Below are 27,502 nucleotides of genomic sequence, written 5' to 3' on the forward strand. Positions count from 1 at the left end.
TTAACAATTACGTGAATGCTTTGATAGGGATCGTCGACCTTTCTTATCGACTACGAGGACGGACATGAAGAGAGAGAGAAAGAGAAAGCAGAAAAAAACCTCGTTCATTGGCGGAAAAGTGGGCCGGTTGGCTACTCGTGTAACGTGAAAAATAAATGAACACGCGAAGATGCATCGTCGGAGATTACCGGGACTTCTGTCCTCCCTGAAGGGAGACAAGGGAAGAAAAGATAGAAATATATATATATAGAGGGGGGGGGATACTTGGCATCGAAAAGAGAAAACTAAACAACTCTCACCTAATAAATTATCCGTAAAAACGTTTTGCGATGGACGCTCTCACGCATACGTTTTAACTTCGAGTTATGTCTCGTGGCATGGTTTTAATGAAAGCTATAAATTTCACCGCAGAAAATAAATTCGCATCGTAAAGCGCCAAATTAAAGATAGCTCCCGACGACACCGACAACAGAAGTCGACGAGGATGACAGAAAATTTGCTTGTTTTCTTTTTTCGTCTTTTTTCCTCTAACAACATCCCTAACACACCCACGCCGTACGTGTATTTTAAAAGAAAAGATGATCGATCTTTGTAAATTCACGCTTGTTCGATATTTTTCTTGTTACGAGAACGAGTAAGAAGGTATCATTAACGACGAAAGATTCGTTAGTTTAATTTTGAACATAATTCTTTTCCTCCCCTAACATTTATCGAGTATAAAAAAAAGGGAAAAACGTTTGTTCCCTTTTGTCACAATAACCAAGGATGAAAAAAGCTTTCAACGTTTAACTTTGTTTGAAATCGAGGAACGCTCGTAATCGCAAAAATATGGTTTGCGTTGATTGAACTAAATTTCTATTACCAACGTAAATTCTATTTTAGTCAACATCGTGGAAACGACGAAATTGTGCAATAGAAGTGATTCTTTCGTGATTGGATGGAAGTGAAAATCTTAGCAGATGGTTAGAATCAATCTCAACTAGGTTTTTCTCTCGTAATCGTTCAGACCGTGTATCGCAAGGAAATGACAGAGAAACAGCAGCTTCGACTGTAGTCGAATAATATTCGAAGAGAATAATAAGGTTACGTGCTCATAATACGGTAAGCACGTTGTCGTCCTTCGGTCACTTTCACACAAGGTATTCGCTAAATGGGTAAATTGAAACGATCGTAATGCACAGGAGAGTTTGAAAGGTTTTATCAACCGAGAGGATTGATCGACGAGAATATAGGCGAGGAAAATAACGCAAGGATTGAAGATATTTGAAGAGGATTTTGGGAAAAGGTTTTTTTTGAAAGTTAAAGATTAACAAGGTTAGACAAAATAGGGGATGGAGGAGGAGAGAAATAAACGGGGCCACGGGGCGATAGAAAAAGAGAGAAGAACTAGGGGGGACGCAGAACCGCTCCGGTTTCGCTGGACTCACCTCTAGAGGGAGGCAGGGGCTGGATGCGGCCATGTTCCTACATGCGTTCGAGCCTCTGCCCTGCTGGCGATTCCCTCTTCGTGCTGAGGCACCACTTTAACAAAAATGCACTACAACACTCGACTACGTAGTCGATTCCCTCGGAGCGGAACACTTTTTTAGCCCTTTCGCAGAAAAAATACACCACGTTTGCACCTTCTCCTTTGGCCCTTCTCTTCTCTTCTCTTCTCTTCTCTTCTTCGCACGCACCGGCCGCTCTCCTCTTCCTTCTCCTCCTCTTCTTCCTCCTTCTCCTCCTCCCTTACTTCTCGTGCGCAAAACGACCACCCGGAGAAAGAGAGAGAGAGAGACTAGAGAGACAGAGAGAAGGAGAGAAGAGGATAGAGAGTTAGAAAAGGAGAGGAAACAAAGTTAAAGAAAGAGAAAGAGAAAGAGAGAGAGAGAGGGAGAGAGAGAGAGAGAGAGAGAGTAAAACGGAGGGACGTTGAGAGAATGAGAGAACCGATACTTTCCGCACACACATATACACAAAACTCTCTCGCTCGTTTTCTTTCACACAGACACCAAAATTTTCCCACCCACCCTCTCTCTCACTGTCTCTCTCTACATATATATATATTTCTCTCTCTCTCTTTCCCAGAGTACCCTCTCCCTTCCCCTTTCTTTCTCTCTTTCTCACTTTGGCGATATCTCTGCGCAACCTCCGAGCAGCACTACCTTCCTTTTCTTCTTCCTCGTCTTCGTCGGGCTCCCTTTCTTTCGTTCTTCCTCTTCGCCGACACACCACGAGCTCCACCAGCACGTTCTCTTCCTCCTTCTCGGCGAAGCCGCGACACACCTGGCCACTCTCTCTTCTTCCACTCCCGATAACCGTCCGCTTTCCGCTCGTTTTCGCCTTTTTCTCCTCCTCCTCCTGCTCCTTCTCTTCCTTTTCCGCCTCCTCCAGCACCAGCAGCACCTCCTCCTCCTCCTCCTCCTCCTCCTCCGCCGCCCTCTCTCGTCCTCCTCCTCGTCGTCGACGTCGACGTCGTCGTCAACCACCGCTGTACCACCGACGCATAACAAACACTTTCAGAGCCGTCACCGTTCCCGGCTCTGATCCCACGACGACGACGACGACTCGACCCAACAACGAAAAACGTCTACGAGGAGGAGACAACTACGAAAACGATGACGACGACGACGACGGCGACGACGACAACGTTTATTATGTTGATAATCTTGAATTATGTTTACGTTGATGTTGATGTCGACGACGACGACGACGACGACGACGACAACGACGACGACGACGACGACGACGACGACGACAACGACAACGACGAAGACGACGACGAAAACGAAGAACAACGGCAGTAACAACGGCACCCACAAACACGAACACGTCGATGTGAACGAGGAGTTCGTCGGTCGACGTGACGACTATACACTACTACCACCACCACCACCACAACCACCACCACTACTACCACACCACCACCACGACGACGACGACGAAACGAATAAGAGAAAGAAAGAAAGAGAGATAAGTAGAACGATAGATGCAATGTAAAAGAAAGGTGGATAAGTAAAAGGAAAACGGAACACCGATCGACGAGCACACACACCTCTCACATTCGCGAGTAAACGAAAAGAGAAAGAGAGATAGATAGATAGATAGATAGATAGATAGATAGAGACAGAGAGAGAGAGAGAGAAAGAGAGAGAGAAAGAAAGAAAGAAATAGGGAGGGAGTATCCAACAAAAAGAAAAAAGAGAAATAGAATGAAATAGATTAGGAGTAAAGAGTAACTCGCGTTCGCCCCTTGAAACACTTTGAAAACGTCTCGAAAGGTCGAAAAAACGTCGATGAGATAGATGCACACGTCTCGCGGATTGCGCAGCCGGCGCTCACGAGCCTCACCTCTTTTTTTTCTTTTCTTTACTTATCTTATCCTATCTTATCTTATCTTTTCTTTTCTTTTCTTTTCTTTTCTCTCCTTTCTTCGGCTATATATCCCGACTCGGTCTCTCGGTCCCTTTTCACTCGGCCAGAAGTTCAAACACTACCTACGTTCTTCTTCCCCGAGCGTCGAAGCTCGTGGCCACAGCGGGACGATCGCTCGACTACGCTCTCTCGCGTTTCCACCACTACCTCCCGATTTACCCTCCCTCTAGTGCTCTTTATTCCACCCCTATATTCATCCCCCACCACTTACACGTAGACGTAGTCGTCGTCGTCGTCGTCGTCGTCGTAGTTGTCGTCGTCGTCGTCGTAGTCGTAATCGTCGTCGTGGATTTCAATACCAACGCGTACCACTACTACAACTTCATCTTCGCGATGATTTTAAATCTTTCCCTCTCTTTCTATCCAAGCAACTCTTCCATCTATTCTACATACTTCTCTCTCGTGACACGGGGTCCTAACCGACCGACCGACCGACCGACCGACCGACCCACCGACCAACCAACCAACCAACCAACCTCTTCCTCGTGTGTGTTCTCAATCACCAGTACTCTCTCTCTTTCTTTCTACTATATTTCTCCTTCTTTTACTCTACTAACTATCTTTATCTCTTTTCTTTATTCTAACTCCTCGCTGGTAACTTACACTCCGCATAGGTGCGCGTGGTATTCCTTGCTTTTCCTTCGTTACACCGTGAGCTTTCCTCCTTCTTTTCTTTAGACCGGTCTCTCTATATACATTATCTATGCGTACGCGAAGGGTGCGTAAGTATACGTTTAATTCTATATATGTGTTCGTACGTGTATGTTCCTTCTTTGTCTCTCCTACAAACTTCCAGTCCCTTCCAATGTTAGATTTCAGGAACGTGTCCTTGTTAAAACGTACCCCGCAATTTCGATTGAACGACTATTACTAAACGAATGAAACTAACAAACGAATATTCAAACTCTCCTATGCGACCTCGACGAGATACGCGTAAACACATATGTGTGCGCTGGTATATTTGATCTTACAAATTCGTAAAGTAAAAGAAAACAGATGTAAACACATCTTGATCGTTAGTGTTAATCGTTTCGAAGATCGTTCCGTTAAATCTCGAAAATTCATATTAATATTCGATTAGGACATATCGATGGGGTAGGGGGAAGGGGACAAATAAAGGTAAGAACTTTTTCTTCCCGTATCTCTCGCGCTCTTTTTCAAAGCTCGAACTTGCGAGTAAATATCTCGATTAGGCGCCGATAGTTGGCTCTGTTCTCGACGAGGCACACGAGTAGTATGCGTAAAGGTACCTTGCGCGTAACCGTGCTTTCCCTCTTATTGGTGTGCTTCAAACCTATACTGCTGAAGGGGTTTTAGCGGTGCATGCGCTTTCCTGCCAAAACAGAAAAATAGGGGATGAGCTGCTTTCGAGTTGGCACGAACGTCTAGCGAGAATTCGGTGCCCCTACCCTATTCTACCCAACCCTTTCTTTGTGAAAAATACCTGAGAGTTTAGTTTCTCGGCAAATCTATGCACAAATCTCCTATTCGTCTTTCTTTCCTCCACGTATTCGCTCGTACACATGCACACACACACACACACACTTGTTCTTACCCCATTTATCTATATTTTTACAATATTTTTCTTTTCCAACGCGAGATCGCAGTCTATAAGAGATTCTCTACAGTTTCTAGCAACTGTTAAAAAGCAACATTGAAAAAAAGAAGAAAATTAAAAGAAAATGAGATAAATTTGAAGACGTTGACGCAGAGTTAGTGGAGCGGTTCAACGATCCCGTTGCACGAAGAGTGCTAATTGCCCTTGCCAACGGAAGGAGGCAACGGTCGGGTCGCTGCTAGACGACGACCGCGATAAATTCCGTGGCTAGCTCTCTCTCTCTTTCTATCTCTCTCACCCTCAATCTCTGCCTCTGTCTATCCTATTATCTTTCTTTCTTTTTCTCTCTTTGGATGCTCGTTACATTCGCTGACCGTTTTCTCCTAATCGAGAGGAAGCTGCTCTCTCGGCTAGCGCACTCCCAAGACCCGAAATCGATCGAATGCTTCCTCTCTCTCTTTCTCTCTCTCTCTCTCTCTTTCTCTCTCCTTCTCTCTCTCTATTTCCTTCCGAATAATAATCGACGTTTTCTCTTCGTATTTCGCGCCTCTTCTTAACGCACCAATCGCTTTCGTATAAAGAAATTCACTTTCGATAATCTTCTTTCTTTTTTTTCTTTAATCAAACGTTCTTACATTTGGCATAGTAATAATTTCCATGAAAACGTTTCATTGATTTCCTTGTAGGAAAGAAGTGGGAAGCAATAAAAATGGGAGAAAGAAACTAAGAAAGGAAAGAAAGGGAGGAAGGAAGGAAGTTCCACGCGAGACTCTTCTGCGGTTAGAAAGTATGAGAATTTAAATCCGTAAGAATAAGAGAAAGATGGCTGAACTAGCAACGAATGAAAAATAAACAGAAAGAGAGAAGGAAAAAACGAATAGAAGAAGAGAACGATGTTCTATACTCTACCATCATCCTCGTCGTCGTCGTCGTAGTCGTGGGTATGGAGGGAATGGGAGGGGAATGGGGAACAGAGGGCGGCGTTCTGGGTTTCTGGGTTCGACTCCCTCCCTCCCCCCTGCCGCGAACTTCGGAAAGGCTGCTGTGTGCGGCGAATGTGGAACAGTAGGTCAGCGCACTCCGTGACCCCCGCCTCGGCCTACCCCTCCTCGGTGCATACACCCTGATGCGATACGTACAACCCCTCTCTATTTCTCTTTCTCTCTGTATTTCTACCACCCGTTTCTTCCTTCCCTTTCATCCTCCTCTCTCGCGCGCGCTCTTCCCCTAGCTTTCCACCCCCTGCAACCTCTCCTCCTACCGATCGCGTTACCTTACGCTTACGTTACTATGCGCCGAGTACATCAAACCACACGCACATTCTAACCGATTCTTCATTTTTTTCGATAAATTATTGTCTTTGTCTTTCTTCTATTCTTTATGTTTTACTTCCATTCGCGTCTTTGGTCAATCGTTTAGTTTTCCATTTTATTACAATACTGTTTTTATATGTTTATTATTCTATTCTAATCATTTCAATATATAATACGTTATCGTACGTTAAATTATTTAATTTTCTGTTTGTTTAATATATTATTCTACAAATAAATAAAATTTCAAAGTTTTCCATATGTCTGTATAGAAAAGAATTGATCTTTTTTTTCCCTTTAGAAGCTAATTGTCGAATCGTAGACCTTGAAATACTAAAGCAAAAGAAGAATAGAGTAAAGGGAAGAAGAAGAGGTTCGTTCGTGTTTCTTGACCGATCGCGTTAAGCCAACCATAAACTTCTTTCAACCACTAACGTTTTTCTCAGATCGAAGAAGAACACGGTTATTTTTCACTTCTCACCCCTTCGTTTTCTATCTTACTGTCGTACGATGCCATCCTATCGCGCTTCTCACGGTCTATGCACGTCTATGAAAAGCACAGGGACCCTTATCGTTCGGAGACGAGGGGAAGACGGAAGGGAATCAGCGGGGAATGTTTTACGGACGTACGTACGTACCTTATTTACTCGCATCATACTCGTTTTCTCCCTTATTCTAATACTACTATTATATATTTATATTGCATATACTATTACAAGAAGCCCTTCTCAATCTTTTAAGGAATTATCTTCCAAGAAAATACGCACCAACACTTCAAAGCTCGGACTATGTATAGTATAATATAACATAATCGCGTATGTAATATCGTGATAAAATCAATATATCTTGACTACACATATACGTGTACACATACATACGCGCGCGCGCGCGCGCGCGCACACGCACACACACACATATGTATACAATACATATGTACGTCTTCCGATCGTCTAACGATACATTTTCCCCTTCGTTCCTATATACGTTGTTCATTTATTCAATGAATCGGAGAATCGTTCAGAACACGACATTCGACCCGCATCCATCTCTCGATATCTTGCGTGAAATTATTTCCATATCGTTTTTATTAAAAAGAAAAAACGATATACATATACGTATATATATATACACATACATTTAAACGTTTATAAGTTTATCGATATACCGAACGTTAGACAGACTCCACGTTGTGAGTTGGAGTTAAACTCGAATTTCGATTTCCCACGTGACGTTTTTTCCCTTTCGATATACTCCCTTAACTATCCCTTCCATTCGAAATTTATAGAACCGCAAGCTTAGATATCCCTAACTTTCTCTTTGCTTTACTTTCTATGATATCTACGCGCGCGCACACACACGCGTAAAACGTATTCACACAAACGTCTGTAGGTAGGAAATAAAAAAAACACAATCGTAGAAAGTTTCAAGTTTCGTTTGGTTGAAAATTGAATCGTTGAAATGGCTCGAGAGTTCATATGCTTGTGTACGTGTGTATAGCAACGTTGACGGGTTTGGTTTCGGGTCGAGCTCGATGTCGTCGTCTCGTACGTTTATTGGCTCTCTATTCTGGTCCGCTAAGAGAAAGGGAGAGAAAGAGATAGAGATATAGAGAAAGAAAAATCACTTCGGATTATACCTATTGCGAAGAACGAACGTCGTTTTTCGATATCGTGATGCCACAATGTCTGAGACCTCAGCAATTATTCTATATAATCGAGTAAAATTGAAAAAGGATAAATAGATTTTATTGAATTGATTGTTTCGGAAAAGCATCGTATAAACTGCCACGAATAAAAGGGATAGGGATAAATACAAAATTAATAAATACAAATAAAAGACATAAGGATTAATCGGGTGCCGGTAGTTATGAAAGTGATTTTAAGTCACAAATAAAGAAAAATTGAATATTATAATTTAATATACGATATTAATCATTTTATACATATTAATTCATTTTGAATCTTTCGTAAAACATTGCCGCATAAATAACTTTTCATTAAAATATTAATTTTAATGATATATTTTATATTAATATTTTCACTTAGACCATTATTTCTTCCCACAATTTGAGTTTTTAAAATATAAAATTATATATGTAATAGGAACGAAAAAAATTAGATTGAATCAAATGGAAGAAATATTTTAACACGAAAGCGACACGTAGACGTACATGTGTGTGCGCATATGCCTGTAAAAATGTCTCTACGTGTTGAAAGATTGCTGTAGGGAATATAAAAAACACGCAAGGTGTATAAACTAACGTCTACATTCAATTCGTAAATTGTTTATTCGTAAAAGGTGCGCACCCTTATCTCGTTGGAAAATTGTTATATACGTTGTAATATATATTCTTGTACGTTAGAAAATAAAAAAAAGAAAGAAAAGGAAGAGTGAAAGAAAGAAAGAGAGATAGAAAGAGACAGAGAGAGAAAAAGAGAGAGAAAGAGAAAGAGAGAGGAAGCAATACCGGCGACAAGCAAATATGATCGTCCGACCGATTTACACGCTTTTGTCGCACGTGACGTCAGACGCACGGTCGACGATCGATGATATCGTTTCACCTGATATCACGATAAAATCAAGCAACTGTAGCTTATTTACGTCCATCGATCTATTTTCCGTCCGTCCGACCCGCCGTTCAGACTCGAGCTGTTCCCATTTGTGATTATACAAGAAAACGACAGAGGAGACCTTTTAAATCTGATCATCGTTAACTTCACTGAAAAATCCTTAAAATGTATCATTGTTTTAATCATACTTCGTAATAAATCAATAACAAATACAAATGAAAGATCATATGGAGAGAGAGAGAGAGAAAGAGAAAAGAATTTTCCAATTGGTGAGACATTTGTAAAAAGAAAACAGAAAAGAAATCCTCGGGAAGAAAGAAAAGAAGAATAAATAAAAGAGAGAGAGAAAGAGAGAGAGAAATGATAAGAATAGGAAGAATCGGAAAAGAAGAAAAATGGAAAAAAAATTGGTAAGAAAGTCAAGGAGGAAGATGACCCGGTATCGGCGACCTGCAGGTGCAGAAAACTTGACCGACTTTTCGAGGCGCACGCGGCGCAGGGCGACCCAGATTCGACCCCTGCCTCCCTCTTCCCTCCTACGAGCTTTAACGGCACCACGCCGCACGACCAGCAGCCACAGCCCTTGCCAGGAACCCCCGTGCTCGGAGCACTCCCATAACCTACAAATCCCCATGTAGCCTTTGTTGGCGTCTCTTTTCGAATTGAGGTCAACCTCCTGTGTTCTTTCTTCATTCTTTTTATCTTTAAAAAAAGGAACGAAATCGATGGAACTTCAATGTTATAGTAATAAATTTAATTATAATAAATATTCATTTAATAATATAATAAAATTTTAATTTCTATTTTTTCTACAATTAAATGCAGTTACAGTTTGCTAAGTTAAATAATAAAAAATAATAATTCATTAAATCTTAACTCGCATAAAATAAAATGAAGAACAAGCAATAACAATGACTGCATAATTTTAATTAAAAACTTAGAAGTGCTCATTTAATCTCACAGTCCTGATTTAGCATTAAAATATTTCCTATTGAATAGAAAAGGGAACCTAAAAAACGAGAAGTATGAAACATTGCACACGAATTAATAAGAAGAAAAGAAAAAAAAAGAAAAAGAACAAAAGCTAGGAAAAGAATGAACAACTCATGGGACCAAAATCCCTGATTACCAAAGTGAAAGTTAACGAAGAGTAGATCGATATATATAGATTGATAATTTGATGCGAAACCTTAACGATAAATTAATGAACCTATCCGCGAATAGAATATTTATTATTTACCAAAGTATCGATTACAGATGCTTTCTTCTTAAGAAGCTATCCGCCCTCGTTATTTAACTCGTATTTCCCATCAAAAGTAAAAACAAAAAAAAAGCTCCGATAATCATTCTCTCCATCATGAAAGAAGAAGGACAGCTCGCATCTTTCTAGCTTTCAGATTGACGTGCCTCATTAACGTTTCCGTATAATCTAAACACGTTTATCTTAAAATAGATGTTGATTTTCTACGAAGGATGAACGTTATCGAAATACGTTATCGATATCTTTAGGCTAGAAATATGTAGGATGGAGAAAGAAAGAGTACGAAGGGTTGGGGTAGGGGGATTTTAAAATATGATCGATCCTTTCTCTCTCTCTCTCTCTCTCTCTCTCTCTCCCTCTCTCTTCTTGGACGTTCATTCACGCAAAAATCATGAACGATAGCCGACGCTGAAGTAAACTTCGGACAGACCGCAGAAACAAAGTGGAAGGCGGCAAGCTCGCGTTTGTTAGACTATTATTAGAGTTATCAGCAGCATAGGTATCACGTGACGTAGCTACTCGCCAGAAATTATTGCCTCAATTATCTTAATTACCGCGGTCTATGCGCTTTTTCGTGCACGACCACGACCACGACCACGATCACGACGACTACGACGATGTTGTAAAAGAAAGAGAAAAATTGTGAGAAGGTGTTTCATGGTAAAGAAATACAAAACATGAAAAAAAAACAAAAGAAAAAAAAATACAACCAAACTTGTCGACTCGTTTTCCCACTCGTTGCGACTACGAGACGCGATTCCCAATTTATTTGAGAGAGAGAGAGAGAGAGAAATCGATCGAGTACCAGTGTATCGCGTGCACTCGGATAGTGTCAACGCGAGGATGTTAGAAGAAAGATCCGCTACAGGCGAGCATGCATTAAGTTCTCTTCTTTTCTTTTCTTTTTTTCTTTTTCCCCTCTAACAATTTTTTCTCAACCACCCTTAACCACCTTTCTCCTATTCTTCTTCCTTTTCCTTCTCTACTTTACCCTTAACTGAGCTCTCAAGTTTTTCTCTTTCTCTTTTCTTTTTCATTTTTGTTTCTTTATTCTTCATTACCACGAACTGACATTCTTATATAGAATAATTTTAATTCACTTCATTTCCACTCGTCTTTTTTTTTTCCTTTCTCTCTCTTCTCTTTCTCAGCTTCCGTTTGGATAAAAATGGAAGATAGAATAAATTTTCAATTTATTATCTTACAAGATTACAAATTAATTCGCAATTATTACGGCGGTTTTTTTCCCGTTTCTTCTTTTCTATAAAAAAATAAAAACAATATTAACGTAATCTGGACGATTGATACGCGTGAGTTTTCATATTTCCATCAATATCACTAATTCCTAGTCTCTCATCTTTTAACACTTTCAATCATAAACGAATATTGCATACGAGAGACTAGCAATGCCAAGTTATAGTTAATCGTTATTAATTGTCTACGTATTTTTCTTTCTTTTTTCTTAAAAAATGAAAAGCATTTAAACGTTCTGAATTACTTACGTAGAATATTCTATGGAAGTAAAGTCGGTCGAAAAAAAATCTAGGGTAGAGAAAAAAAGAAGAGAGGCATGTATAAAATTAACCTAACTACTCTTTCATTCTCTCTCTCTCTCTCTCTCTCTTTTTTTCTCTCTCTCGTCATTTGAAACGAGCGAGCAAGCGAGCGAGCCTCTTATCCGAACCGTTCGAGAAAGAAATCGTCGTATTTTTCTAATGGAAGAGACACCAGAGAAAGGATGATAGAGAAAACGAGTAAAAAAAAAGAGAAAGAGAAAGGGGTAGGGAGGGTGAGGGGTTGTACAATGAGCTTCCGAAGAATCCCAGTTGGAGTTCTTCTTGATTACACTTTCCTTTAGCGCCCTTTCGTCGCCGTTACTTTCGTATTGTCCGTAGGAGGAATTCGGTCTTAGCTACTTCTGGCGAATGTGAGCTCGCGCAAGTTCGCGCAAGCTCGCGTGCTTCCAAGGGAGACAATATGTGCAATGAGCCGGGGCCACGTTTAGAGAATCTTCTTCATCGTGTTCGTGCTGGTAGACCTTCATTCCGTGATGGTATCGTGGACCTGTAGTTGGAGGGTGTACCAAAGGGACAAAAGGAAAGCGGGAGAGGAAAGGGGGGGAATATCGTGTGCCAGCTCGAAACTCCGGAGAGAAACGGGAATGGATAAAAGAGGTAGTGTTGGACTCCTCGTGCTGGCAAAGCTTCCAGAGAATATGGAACGTCGAACTCTCTCCTGGACTGCTTATATCTCCCCTTCTTCTTTTCGCGACATAACCAACCTCCTATAACATATTCGCTAATAAGCGCGTAGACCCGTGTCTACTTGTCTTCTAGCTCGATTTCGGATCGAGAATTTCGTGGATTGTATCGTTAATCATAGTCTCACAATAGAAGATTAATGTCATTTCAACTGCTTTTGAATGCAAGGACGTTCGTTAAGGATTATTATTCATTTACGCGAATAATTCGAATATCATTTATATTTATTTTAATATATTAATAACAATTATTTCATGGGATTGTCGGGAAAATTTTTTAAATGTACGAGGGTTCGATTGAAATTTTTATGGAAACATTGACACGAATTTTGGTAAGTAGTAGCCTAATACAAAAATGATCGTTGATTGAAACGACAAATTATTGCAATGGATTACATAAGTGATTAATTATTATTTGTTAATAGATTATTCATGAGACTTTTATAGATATCTTTTTTAACGCGTACGCCTTTTCAAAATTATTTGAAGAATCATTCGCCCTTAAGATTTGCTAAGATTCGACTACCCTTTTGTCTAAAGAAGATTTTTCAATTGTAAATAAGTTGAAATTCTTTTCATTTTGTTCGGTAAACGTTCCTACGCCTCTGTATCGACACATACTACGCTTTGAGCGAATAACAAAGAAAAAAGAAAGAAAGAAAGAAGAGGTAGGCTGCGCACAATGCACGGATGCAGTTTACACATATACACGTACATACAGTTGCACAAATGTGTGTGTGTAAAGAACACATATGCCTACCTAGCATGCAGACTTTCTATAGAACATCATTGTTTTGATCACGTTGTTCTCGTTTCTTCGAACGAGAAAAGTAAAAGAGAAAGAGAGAGAGAGAGCAGAAGAGTCATAAAGGATACAGAGAAATAAGATAAATGAATTGGCAATAGGAATGGAAAAGGACTGTCAGTATCGTTTCGTGAGATCCTCATGAGTTTATTGAAACAACATCACCCCTATGTACCCTATTCACTGTAATTGCACGATAAAACAAATCTAACAAGAGATACGGAAATACAGAATGGGAGAGAGAGAGATGAAGAAACTTCTTGCACTTTATGCGAATTTCTATTGACTCGGATGAAAAACATTCTAAATTAATTAAACATTCGAATGTATGGAAAAACTAACAAAATGATCTGAATATTCTGCGAAAATCGAAAAAAAAGTAAAACAAAAAAGAGAGAAAGAGAGATACGAGGAACACCGTCGCCGATAAACATTTTTGTAGAGCGTTATTTCCTTCCTTCCTCCATCCTGAAGTCGATAAAAGTATTTTAGTCATGTTCGTGACGTCACGAGTACCACCCCGAGTTCACGGGAGAATCCCTGAAACCATCGTCCAGCCTTTACGGGCCTTCTCGTTTAAAAACCTATAAAGGAAAAGAGAAAAAGAGAGAGAATGAATTTAAGAAAGAGAGAGAGAGAGAGAGAGAGAGAGAAGGAAGGAAATAACGTGCGTTTTGAAATAAAATTTCATTACAATTAAAAACGTTCAACGTTTATCGCAATAACTTGAATATCGTTGTCATCGAATTTTCATCATTTCTCGTTTGAAATATCGTCCCATCTTTGGAAATCTAAAAAGAAGGAGAAAGAGAGAGGGAAGCGAGTAGGAGGGAGACGGGTGGACGTGACAGAAAAAAGAGAGAGGGAGAGAGAGAGAGAGTAAGGGTAAAAGAAGATAGCAAAGGACACCTCGTTTGGGTAAAAAGGGGTGGCGAGAATTTTAATTCGATCATTCGATCGGACTATCAAAGGGTGCTCGTGACGTCACAAAGACGTCGGCCAATCAAGATTAACCGATACTCTTACCTACAACACGACCGATTGAACAGGCGCATCATCATCGTTGTACGTTGTCGTTGTCGTTGTCGTTGTCGTTGTCGTTGTCGTTGTCGGCATGTTAAGTCTACTATAATGAAAATTTCTATGAAAATGACGAGAACAACTATGACATTGTTTTAAAATCGTCGACGAAAATAATTTGGAGATTATCTATATTTTGATCTATCCAATTCTTTTCGTATTTCTTTTTCCCGTTTTCCTTTATTTTAGATTTTTTTTAGATTGACCTGTGCAACTTAAGCTTTGCTTGGTAGATAGAGGGGATGTTGTTTCTTTCGAAGGATGCTCCAATGACAAAGAGGGACTACAGAAGGAAGAAACTAGAATGCATAGTTCGCAAGTTTTTAAGTTCAATCGGCCTTTTTATCTTCCTTTCTTTCTTTCTAGACGCGATGCGAACGAAAGTCGTGTCTGCTTGCGTCTTGTTCTTTTTTTTATTGTTTATTTTTACTTTCTCTTTGTCTATCTTTTTTTTAGAAAAAAGGGACAGATCGTTTAAAAATAAATTCCTCTAATGATGGCACCACGCGTCAATCGTTTATATTATAGGAAAAAAAAATATTGATTTTAATCGCTTCCGTAAGTTTCTGACAAAAATTTCCCTAATTATAAAAATAAAAATAATAATAATAATAATAATAATAATAATAATAATAATAATAATAATAATAATAACGATAACAGCATTCTACAGACGTACCTATCTTTTAAAAATAAATTCCTCGACGGTGATACGCGTCGTCGATCGTTTCGTGTTCCAAAAAGAAAAAAAAAACCAAGAAAAATTTAATCTAATAATCGCTTCCGTAAGTTTTCGACTAAAAAAAAACTCCTAATTAAACGATATTAATAATAATAACGATGTCAAGGGAAAAAGGTAGATAGATAGATAGATAGATAGATAGATAGATAGATAGATAGATAGATAGATAGATAGAAGGTACAAGAAAAAGAAAAAGAAAAAGAAATATACGAAAGAGGTGACCTTTCGAGCCGAGGTTAAAACCGAGCAAACGGGACAATTTGATCCGTGCTTAAAACGACTTCATTGCCCGGACTCTTCGGTCGGTCAGTTACGGCAAAGAAGGAAAAGAGTTCTCAGGTACGTTGTACCGGAGGCACAAACAAGGCTTCATAAGTCAAGTCATCTGAATCTCGGGCTAGCTTCGTCATCTATTGGTCTTCTAACGTAAGGTTCAACCTAACTTCTATATACATCGGACTGCTACTATGCCAAGCCAAATGGATTTACGTCTCCTTATACTGCGGATAGAACAATAAGGTTTCAACGACGTGCTTTCTCTCTCTAATTTGTTCTATCACTCTTGATCGAATTAAAATTATTTTCTATTTCATGTCTATTACAAAATTTCATATTTATACGAGGAAATAATCGTTCTAATTAATCGTTCGAATTTTTACGAAAGAATATTAATTGATTGTTACAAAGATAATAATATATAAGATATATAAATATTACATATTTAATGAAAATTTATTTATAGTTTCGTTTAAAACCGTGTAAATTGGTAATGAGATGTACTTGTATTAATGGGTATATGTTCGTTAGAGAGGAAGAATATATATGAGTATGTGTACGTGTGTGTGTGTGACTACCCATCTGTTTTGTAATCATTTCTACGAAGATTAATCCGTCGTTCAGAAACGAATCCCTTTTCGGATGGCAGCCAGACACGATTTTACAGACATACTTTCCGAGACACTAATTCCAAATCCCGTCTGACGAGGCACTCGCGATGCCTCTTACATTTACCTCCCCCTTCCCACGTCCTCCTCCTCCTCCTCCTTCTCCTCTTCATCGTCCGAGAGTTCCTCCTCTAATCACGAAAGGCTCCTTACGAGATAGTCTCGATGATATCTCGTCGAGTTGAATTTAGATACCTGGAAATTCACGTTCGTAGTATTCACACAGACAAATAAAACAAAAAAGAAAAAAAGAGGGGGAAGTATTTTTATATTTCTAATGAAATTAAAAGCGATTCGATATTACAACAACGTGCTCTTAAACGAACATTCATACTTTTTATTTAACGTTAAACGCATTTGTTTAAAATTGGTTATTATTTAACAAAAATGCGAACAAAAATGTAGTGTAGTTTAACGGGGATATTAATGATTCAAGAAAAATCATCATTTAAAATATTAAAAATTCTAAAATAATATCGGTCATTGGTAAAATGGAACCAAGAACGTTATGCAATGAAATAATTAATAATTATAATAATCGATTTTTACATGATTTTTGATAATTCAATAATTACATCATTCGCATGCATTATAGTTTACGAAACACGAGTGTATACTCGTGACCGGTCAACAATGTATTTTAAGATGAAATAAGAAATAAGAAATAAGAAATAAGAAAAAAGAAAAAAGGAAAAAGAAAAAAAAAAGAAAGCTCGGAGAGAGAAAGTTGTTAAAAGTTTAACGACCTCGTGGCAACCAAAAAGATGATGCGTCTCAAGTTTCATCGAAGTCATAATCCGAGGAGAGAAGTCCGGAGATTGTATTGAAAATTTGATGTCTATCTAAGCAAAACACGCTCTTTATCTTCACTCTTATCTTTCTTTTCTCTTTTGTGAGGAGGAGAAACGACGACGACATTCAACGTCTCCTTTCAGCATAAATTCGAAAAAGTACATGTTACTCTCTTGCCAGGGTAATCTTCCAAAGTGCAAAATAATATATCCAGTTATAGTAATGTATAATAAAAAGAAAAATAATATATATATAATAAATTAAATATATATTAGTGTGTAGTTTATATATCCTCTTATATATAAATTTCAATAAGAAACAATAGAAAGAATAAAGCCGAAAGTAAGGAAATTTTTCTCTCCACGTGTCCCTGTGCACCGTGAGCTATTTCAGAGCATGCTCTTTTCGGGAGCTTTTTACGTATAGGTCGGGCTCTCGTAATAACTTCATCCCTACGATCTAAGAATTATAATATAACTACATAAATACATAACTTATAAATACAAAAGACACATAAACGGATATATTAAAAGTAAATAAATATAATATATAAATTTACAAGAAAAGAAAATAAAACGACCAATAGATCGATGCCAATAATGTCAAATAATTTTCCAAATATCGAAAATCTTTCATTCCGATGCTTTGGTACAACAACAACAAAATACAGAAAATCGGAAGTAATAATAATGATATTGTTAAATTCGAAGAAAAGTTCGTTCGACGATTTATGAAAAACGGAAAGAGAGGGGGAGAGAGAGAGAGAAAGAGAAAGAGAAAGGCGTGGGTCAGTTTTCACGTAAGTGGCCTTTCTGCGATCTCACCCCTGTCACACGATGTTTATTCAACATTAATTTGAGACTCCCCTATAGATCCAACTCTCCTAGATTACACACACACGCACACACACATACACATTTAACAAACCTCTCTCGATAATTTTTTTACTTCTTCCTTGTTGTTTTCTCTCTGTTGTATTTATAATACAATCAACCAAAAGATCAATCAATCCTTAACAAAAAAAACCTCGAAAAGAAAAAAAAGAAAGTATTTTTTTCCCGCAGTGTCTCTTACTCGTTCTAGAGCTGTCCAACCTAAAACGCATATTACTACTAACAACTGGCGCCAGCACACTATCCGGACGCATAATGCTCTCATCACATTCTCTTGCAATTAGATCTTAAATTACCTCCCCTTCGTTTCATTCTGCCGATAAAATACGAACGGAAAGTTGAACAAATAAATAAATAGATAGATAGATAGATAGATAAATAAATAAATAAAAGAAGAAGGAAGAAGAGAAAAATGGACCTAAATGTAAGAGAAAAAAATAGAAATAAAGAATGAGAGAAAGAAGGAAAGAAAGAAAGAAGAAAAAAAAGAAAGAAGGAAAGAAAAAAAAATAGATAGTGTAGAGCGTAGAAAGAATGGCGAATGCAAAAGGAACGGTGGAGAAGGAGAGGAGAGGAGAAGAGAGGAGAAGAGAGGAGAGGAGAGGGTGGAGAGAGAGAGAGGAGGTTGGGCGAAAGGGGGTGGGTGGGTGGTCGAGCGAGAAAGACGTACGATGGGTGCACGAAAGCGAGGCAGGTAAAGAGAGCGAGAGGGCGAAGGAGAGCACGTGGAGGAGGGTGCAAAGAGAGAGAGAAAGAAAGAGAGAGAGAGAAGGAGAGATGGCACGCGCAATGCGGGTATTGATTCACGGCGGCAGCCGGCAGCCAGCCTGAAACACACAACCGAGTCGACTCGACTCCACGACGCTGACTCTCTGGCTCGATTCACCACAGAGAGACCAAGAGAATCCGAGAGAGAGTGAAAGAGAGAGAGAGAAAGAGAGTTTGTATTCCGTTTCAAAATTGACTCCAAAGAAAATTGTCTACATCTCTCTCTCTCTCTCTCTCTCTCTCTCTCGTTATCCCCCTTTTTTCCATTCGTTAGGGTCACTTTCAATCCACCCAAAACGTTCGACGCACGTGTACACCGAAAGGGTTTTTTTATATCTTATTACTTCTTTGCATTCGGTTAAAATATGCTATTAAAAATGCATCGATATGAATCCATTATAGGGTGTATGTAATATGGTGGTGTGCACGATATGCCAACGCCGGTTAATTTAATGGCTAAGTCTGAATACGTCTGTCAGCTTAGATGATTGCTCTTTCTATTTCTATTTTTATTACTCTCTCTCTCTCTCTTTCTCTCTCGATGATTGGCATTGTCTGAACGCATAGTATTATTATTCATACTCGAATATCCGTTATCGCCTGGAGAAAATGTGAAAGGATTTTCGAACGATCTAGAAAATCGGTCTCATTGAAAAAGAGAGATTCGTTCTCGATCGTTTCCAAAGGTACGTCAATTTTCTGCCCTATTTCCTACCCGATGGTATTCCGGATAGGTGATTTTCGGAATATTCGATCTGACGAATATAGGAATGGTATCTCGGGAAATATTTGCGGGCACTTAAAATTAGTAACGATGCGATCGTACGAGATTTTGAATGTGTATACATATATACATATATATATATATATATATATATATATATATATATATATATATATATATATATATATATATATATATATATATATATATGTATGTTTATATATATAGGGAATAGGATGACACGTCGGTATCGCAGTAGTAAAAGGACGCGCACGGTCGGACATCGATTCATTCGTTGGCCAAGCCAACGTACCGATCGAGATATTATCCGTCGCTCGAGTACACGACGAAGACCTTGCGAAAACTAACAAACCAGAAGAAGAAATAGAAACGATCGTGGTAGCATAATGGCATACTAATAGTCGTCCTCGTTGTCGTTGCCGACAAAGGTCGAAAACCTTGGCTAGAATAGTTGCCTCGCGAGTAACTCTGCGAACCTAGTTTCACGTATGTAATGTTGATTCCGTTTATCGATTGTAACTTTAGGAGCTGCAACGAAGAATTTCAGGGATACCGTGTCTGTCCTAGTCACTTAATAAAAACGCGTTAAAAGATTAATCTGATAGGCGAACGTATCAGCAAAAGAGAACGAACGGAAAGACAGAGTAAGGGGAAATAGAGGGCGAGATGAAGAATTGATATGGGAAGAAGAAGGAAATTTGAAAATCGTTGGCAAAGATAACGCGCGAGCCAGATTCAGGTTGTTGGATTGTTACAGAAAAGAAGAAATCTAACGAACTGTCCGGCTTGTCGCGAAAAGGTAAAAGAAAGAGCTCTTTCTCTCTTTCTCTCTCTTTCTTTCTTTCTTTCTTTCTTTCGTGAAAACGATAAATTAGAAACGCTCGCGACAACATATTCAAGCCGGAGGCTGAAAAACGGAAAATCAAAACGTACCGATTCCAATGAGACTTCGCGCCCTATGTAGGAAAAGGGTGGTATTATGGTAGGACGATAGAAAGAAGGACTGGAGCAAGAGAAACGGAGAAAAAATTCTAATTAGGTTTGTCGGAACGGACAACGACAGCGCGCGCTAAAAATAGAAGCTAATGGCCAAACAATCAAAGACTAATCGATAGTATAAAGAGAGCCTCGGAGAGTGTTCGTACGGGGAATGCAGGCACCTCGCTACATATTAGACTTTCATTCTGTCGCAATAATATTTTATATGTCTCAGTTACCCACTGAGTAGCTATCCCTTTTATATTATCATTCTTCTACAATTCAGAAATCATCGTTATTATCACTTTCAAATAAAATATCGATTTACCTGTGATAATATCCAACGCAGGATAACAATTACATCTTTTTTACCGACACACCAACTACGATAGTAACTGCATATCGTTTATGGACAGAAACCTGTAACCACCCGTTACCACCAACAAACTTATCGACGTTTCCTACCCGCTACCTTATCGACACCGTGACGCGATAGAAAAGATTTCTTCCAGAATTTTTTCATGATACAATTCTAATAAAAATAGTATTTATCAAGAGAAGTTTTGTCAAAATACTTAAACCTTACGATAAAGAAGTTTAATAATTAGTTTCTTTTCTTCCAATCAGTCTATCTTCTTTCTTTGAATGAATTCACACCCGATCCAAGTTTCGAAAAGACGAAGTTGAAAATAATAATTTGACGAAGAGGTAACAAGAGACAAGAGTGGAAGACGCAGCAATGACTTACGTAACATCGCCGAATTTGAGGCGCGTTTGTACGAGAGCACAACTCTTATAATCACTGGTGTTAACGGCTCTTCTTCTTCTAGCAGAGTAAACCGGAACGTCCAGTGGCATTCCTCCGGCATCGTTTGAATTATTAGGCCCTCCAGCTCCATAAAAAGTGAGGCCTGCACCCCCACGCACCTGCGGGCTACTGCCACGCCGACGCGTAGACACGTGCCGGCCTCCGACGCTTCCCAACATCCTGCAACCAAAATATTACATTATTTGTAACATCCGTCTAACAACTGGATCCAATTCAAACTAACGACAAATTAAAACAAGTATTAGGCTGAACCAAAAGTTCGTGCGTTTTAATATTAATATTTCCAAAGTTAAGTTTCAACACAATACATGCACGAACTTTGGATTCAGCCTAATAAAATCGTCGTATAGTTTGCTTGGAATGCGCTTACCTGAAGTGTCGCAACACTTACGACTTCAATAAAAACATGCATTTTTTTACATATAAAATACTAACTATAACTCTTGTAGGACACTAAATTTATATTCAACAATTTCATATCATCTTGATGAATAGTTTAACTTACTAAACACATTTAGGTGTTATCCACGTTTCCCATATATTACACTTTAAAGCAACTACGACGCTTTAAGTGTTAAGAAAGAAAGAAAGTCGGAAAGAAAATTCAGTAAAACGGTCTTGCCTTTATTAGGTTAGCTTGCTTGCTTAAGTTTCTAATCTCTAAAACATCGGAAACGAAAAGTAGTCACGCGATTTACCGTTCCTACTTGTCTATTACACAATTTTCTAACATCGTTGGTAACATAAGATTAAGGTATGCCACCCCTTTCTTCTTACCTCATCCTTCTTCGATAAAAAAAAAATATAAAATAAAAAGAGTAAAAAAAGAAGATAATAAAATAATATCTCCATTTTCCAAATGTGAGAAATTAAAAAATATTATTTTCTACTATCTTTTTCTCTGTATTTTTCTCTCTCTTTTTCTATTTGTAATTTATCCGATACAAAAAATTACACATCCACTTCAATCATTTATCTTTTTCGCGATCTTTCTGTTTTTTAAAAAAATGCTCGACGTTGCATAAGTGATATTTTATCGACATCGCGTTAGAAAAAATACGTCTATCGCGTATTTGTGTGCGCTTGTGTGTGTATTTGGAATATTTTATTAATTACTTTTACCTCCGGTTTATTTCCATTTTTTCCCCTAACATATACATATACGCTTACTATTTGTATTTTTTTACTTCTTTTTTCTTTCTTTCTTTTTTTTTCTTTCTATCAGCGAAACCCTGCCTTCATTTCCTGATCACGTCCAAACCGACACTTTCGTTTATTTAGTTAGTATTTAATCTCACGATTGACCGAAAGAAAAAAAAAACAAGAAATTTATCTACAAAAATACGTATGTATGTAGACACACACGTATGCTCGTATAAAAAAGATGATCTGTTTTCAATAAAAAGAAATAAAAATAGAAATAAAAAAGCACTCGCTTCAGTTCGAACTATATAACAATTAATGAATTCCTATGTAAATAAGTAATGTATACACTGACTACTTAAGTAGTCAGACGAAGCATCGAGCAAGTGATAAGTCTCGTTCTATAGACAGACACGGTGAAGACTCATTATGTAAAAGGCAACCTATTAATGGATACGTGAGTAATCGCTAGGAGCAATGAACTAAATTCCATCGTGACTTTTCATTCGATCGATAAGAAAAAAGGAAAATGAATTCTTCGGGTTAAAAAACGTTTGACAAAGACTAAAGTAAGTATCGTTGAATTTCAATCTCGTTAGTACTATTGCAATTGAGTAGCTAACAGAAATGTTAATTGTAAATTTACGCTTAGCTAAGCTTTTTCAACATGCGAATGCTTGTTATCTTCTCGTATTTTTTGTTGTTCTCCTGTCTCCCCTTTAGACACTACAGTTAAAGCTTTGCCCATTAATTCTCTTGGACACATCATCATACAAGTGAAACTTTGTTATTTGTCCTTATTAAGTTTCACTGTGTACTTAGAACAAACTATCTGGAATCCTTTGTCCGGTTAGGAAAAAAAGTTAAAAATGAAATGTAAAACAATAAACCGTTGCCGTAGATGAAATTTATAAGAAAGACCTATCTCAATTTATCTGAAGCATTGAAAAATCATGCAAACATTTTCTCCCTCCTTCTCCTCCTTATCCACTTTTTAATTCTTTTGAAATTATACTTCTTTTGGCACGTTTGGGAAAATGTGATGGGAGTGATTTTTTTCCGAGCGACATGGTAAAAATCGACACCATAGCCCAGTCAACGCGGGCCCACCACGGAACTTTTTTACTAACAACTTCAAAATTTGATCTAAGGGTAAGTTGACGACGCTGAATCGAATGGTGCTAATTATAATAAAATCAGCAACCGGCATCTTGGGGAAAAAGGGTAAAAAAGGGTAAAATATAGCCTTATCTTAGAATCTAGGCATTTAATCGAAAAAAGTTTCAAACAAAAGTTGTAGAGAATTAAAATACATAAAAAATGTTCTATGAGTTATCTTCGTATTTTCAAAAATAAGCGAATAAAATTGGATTGAAGATGGGAACAAAATTTAAGAGTGGGAGAAAGCAAGCTTATCCCTCCGTCGCGTTTTACACGCGAGCGAGCTAGTATGCGTGCGAGCGTCCGTGTGCACTAATACACAAACGAAGGATCTTCGGCAATCTTCGGGACTCTCGGTCTTGAATGCAAGTGAGAGTGAGAGAAGAAACCATATTTCCCTTTTCTATTTGTTTAGGCGATAACGAGTATTATTGTCCTTGGCCATCGATTGTTGAGCGTTCTGATATTTCTCTTTTTATATTTTTTCTTTCGGTAGCAAGAATTTTACGTCTTGGCCATCGAGCGTCGAGCGTTTTGTATACGAGTGCGAGTGAGAAAGAAAACCGATATTTCTCTCTTTCTATTTTTTCTTTCGGTAGCGAGAATTTTTCGTTTTGGCCATCGTGCGTCGAGCGTTCTATATATCTATATATATCGGCGTATAAGCGCGGCACTTTTAAATCGAATCTTGATGCTTATGGCACGCCGTTTCTTTATTTATTGTCAAAAATAATGAACCTTGAGTAAAAAAAAAATAATTCATTTTAACAGAAACTATTATTATTTAGTTGAGAGTAAAAATAATGAATTAATTTTGTGTCTCGCCATAAAATTAATTAGAATAATTAATTGATATAAATTCTTTGCCTCACAAAAATTTATTTGTATATCAAATTGAATACGTATTCTCTTTAAGACGAAATTTAAAATTTAAATATTTTTCCTATTAAATTATGTATTTTATAAAATTTTAAATTACTGACTTTTTGTCTCGTAAAAATTTATTAGTGTATCAAATTAAATACATATTTGAAAAAGAAGAATTTTATATCCACACATAAAATTAATTCAAGATATATATGAAAGGATATTCTAAAAACGTGGAATTTATTTTTTGTCTATACATAATTTTAATTCATTTTTATTATGTTATAAGAAAACAGTAATGCATTCTGATTCATCTTCGAAGTCTTAAGAATTGTACGAAAAAATTGAGCAATTATCAATTGGTGCGTTAGCGTAAGTAGTAACGTCTTCGCTTCTCGCGCTGGGTATTAACGTTCGATTCTTCGTGGGGGAATTATTTTTTTTATAAGTTTTTCTATCCTTAGGTTATATAAATTATTTTTACATTTCCTAATTTCTAATTATATATAGAAAAAAATTAAAATTATTACAAAAAAATTAAAAGCAATAAATTTTTTTACATCCTGCAAAATAAACGAAGTTTATTACTTAAATTACAAATTCATCCTGTAAATATCATCCTAAAAATGTATCGTTTCGGCACGTTAAAAATTAATTTTTGTTATTTATTGGATATTATTTTTTTATAATTGGTAATTTTATTACTCGCGTAATAATGTTGATTTCTTAATAAAATTTATATCGTTAGTGCAAAATTTGAAAAAAATCTGAGGTGAGACTCACTGATCGTCTCCTTGTTAAGGATAGAAAAACTTATAAAAAAAATAATTCCCCCGCGAAGAATCGAACGTTAATAACCCAGCGCGAGAAGCGAAGACGTTACTACTTACGCTAACGCACCAATTGATAATTGCTCAATTTTTCGTACAATTCTTAAGACTTCGAAGATGAATCAGAATGCATTACTGTTTTCTTATAACATAATAAAAATGAATTAAAATTATGTATAGACAAAAATAAATTCCACGTTTTTAGAATATCCTTTCATATATATCTTGAATTAATTTTATGTGTGGATATAAAATTCTTCTTTTTCAAATATGTATTTAATTTGATACACTAATAAATTTTTACGAGACAAAAAGTCAGTAATTTAAAATTTTATAAAATACATAATTTAATAGGAAAAATATTTAAATTTTAAATTTCGTCTTAAAGAGAATACGTATTCAATTTGATATACAAATAAATTTTTGTGAGGCAAAAATTTATATCAATTAATTATTCTAATTAATTTTATGGCGAGCACAAAATTAATTCATTATTTTTACTCTCAACTAAATAATAATAGTTTCTGTTAAAATGAATTATTTTTTTTTTTACTCAAGGTTCATTATTTTTGACAATAAATAAAAAACGGCGTGCCATAAGCATCAAGATTCGATTTAAAAATGCCGCGCTTATACGCCGATATATAGATATACAAACGCTCGACGCACGATGGCCAAAACGAAAAATTCTCGCTACCGAAAGAAAAATAGAAAGAGAGAAATATCGGTTTTCTTTCTCACTCGCACCGTATACAAAACGCTCGACGCTCGATGGCCAAGACGTAAAATTCTTGCTACCGAAAGAAAAAATATAAAAAGAGAAATATCAGAACGCTCAACAATCGATGGCCAAGGACAATAATACTCGTTATCGCATGATAAATAAAAAGAGAGAAATATTGGTTTGTTCTCTCACTCGCACTTTCATTCAAGACCGAGAGTCCCGAAGATTGCCGAAGATCCTTCGTTTGTGTATTAGTGCACACGGACGCTCGCACGCATACTAGCTCGCTCGCGTGTAAAACGCGACGGAGGGATAAGCTTGCTTTCTCCCACTCTTAAAATTTTGTTCCCATCTTCAATCCAATTTTATTCGCTTATTTTTGAAAATACGAAGATAACTCATAGAACATTTTTTATGTATATTTTAATTCTCTACAACTTTTGTTTGAAACTTTTTTCGATTAAATGCCTAGATTCTAAGATAAGGCTATATTTTACCCTTTTTTACCCTTTTTCCCCAAGATGCCGGTTGCTGATTTTATTATAATTAGCACCATTCGATTCAGCGTCGTCAACTTACCCTTAGATCAAATTTTGAAGCTGTTAGTAAAAAAGTTCCGTGGTGGGCCCGCGTTGACTGGGCTACCACGAAGTTTGTCGGTATTTACGATGCGCGGCAAAGTGATTTCAAATTTACGGTATGAGAAGTCGTCTTTCCTCTTCTTCTTCCTTTTTTTTTCTCAAGCAGGTCACCCATCCAAGTACTAATCCTACTCAGCGCTGCTTGACTTAAATGATCGAGCGGGAACTAGTGCTATAACCGCACCATGGCCGTTGACGCATAAAGTATTTCGATATATCTTCCTTATATTTAGTGTGGACTGATATCTATATTTTGATATTTTTTTATTTTTTTTTTATTTTTATTGTTCCTTATATATATTATATATATATAATATATCGATCGATTGAAAATATGTTTCCTTTCTTTTTTTTGTTAAGTAAATAAATAATAATAATTAGTAGCTTATCTTACCATACTTCCAATCTTCCCCCATTTTACCTGGTCACGCTATATATTTATAAAATTAAATAAATAATTAAATGAATAAAAATATAATAATAAAAGAAAAATAATCGGCTTACATTAGCGAATATTATCGGTCATCAAGCAGGGAGAGGGGAACAGGTTTCTTTATCAACTATATTCTATGTAAAAAGAAAATTAATATAATAATAATAATAATAATATAATAATAATAACAATAATTAAAAAATAAACAAGGAAAATTAAAAAGTTATAAGAAAAATTAATAATGATAATAATAATAATAATATTAATAATAATAATAATAATAATAATAATAATAATAATAATAATAATTTTTTTTTTTAAGTTATTTTTTTTCTTTGAAGTTATTTTTTGAAGTTATTTTTTGAAGTTATTGAGGTTATATTCGTTTTGGTACGCCAAAGAAGTATAACTTCTTACGTAAGTATACATAATTCGTACATAAGTACACACACCAGTTTTTTTATTTATTTTTTATTATTATTATAAATATATCGTACAGATTGAAAAAGAAGAGAAAGAAGAAAAAGAAGAAGAAGATATGGAAAATCGATAGGACGTAAAAGAAACAGTAATTCTATTAAACGTTGATATTACATCTTTCGATGTCTTATATTTCTCCGACGAAAATTGATTAAAATCGAAATTACGGTATTATAGTATCGATACTTTCACGAAATATCGGCATTTTCTTTATTATTTTTTTCTTCTTCTTTTTTGCTTTTTTTACGTTTAAACGTCACGTTCGAAGTCTCCA

The 27,502-nt window shown here is 36.9% G+C and overlaps 1 protein-coding gene and 1 long non-coding RNA gene across 35 annotated transcripts in view; one reads left to right on the top strand and one right to left on the bottom strand.

Annotated features, from left to right (window-relative positions):
- Positions 1–27,502, bottom strand: part of LOC122522938 (voltage-dependent calcium channel type A subunit alpha-1) — a 132,211-nt gene that overhangs the window by 70,263 nt on the left and 34,446 nt on the right. For 30 of the 34 annotated variants that reach the window (XM_043644377.1, XM_043644356.1, XM_043644354.1 and 27 more), the window contains exon 2: positions 20,869–21,108. In XM_043644377.1, coding sequence (XP_043500312.1) covers positions 20,869–21,107 — 239 coding nt within the window. In that variant the 5' untranslated portion in view covers position 21,108. Of the gene's footprint in view, positions 1–1,427; positions 1,778–2,106; positions 2,381–20,868; positions 21,109–27,502 lie in introns of those variants that run through there. The other 4 variants (XM_043644372.1, XM_043644373.1, XM_043644375.1 and 1 more) reach the window with 3 other exon arrangements.
- LOC122522941 lies at positions 3,853–5,821 on the top strand. The gene is made up of 2 exons (XR_006305212.1): positions 3,853–4,136; positions 5,659–5,821. It is a non-coding gene; the product is annotated as an uncharacterized LOC122522941 (long non-coding RNA).

Source organism: Polistes fuscatus, unplaced genomic scaffold (assembly GCF_010416935.1).
Source record: "Polistes fuscatus isolate 324 unplaced genomic scaffold, CU_Pfus_HIC Scaffold6, whole genome shotgun sequence".
NCBI classification, from domain to species: domain Eukaryota; kingdom Metazoa; phylum Arthropoda; class Insecta; order Hymenoptera; family Vespidae; genus Polistes; species Polistes fuscatus.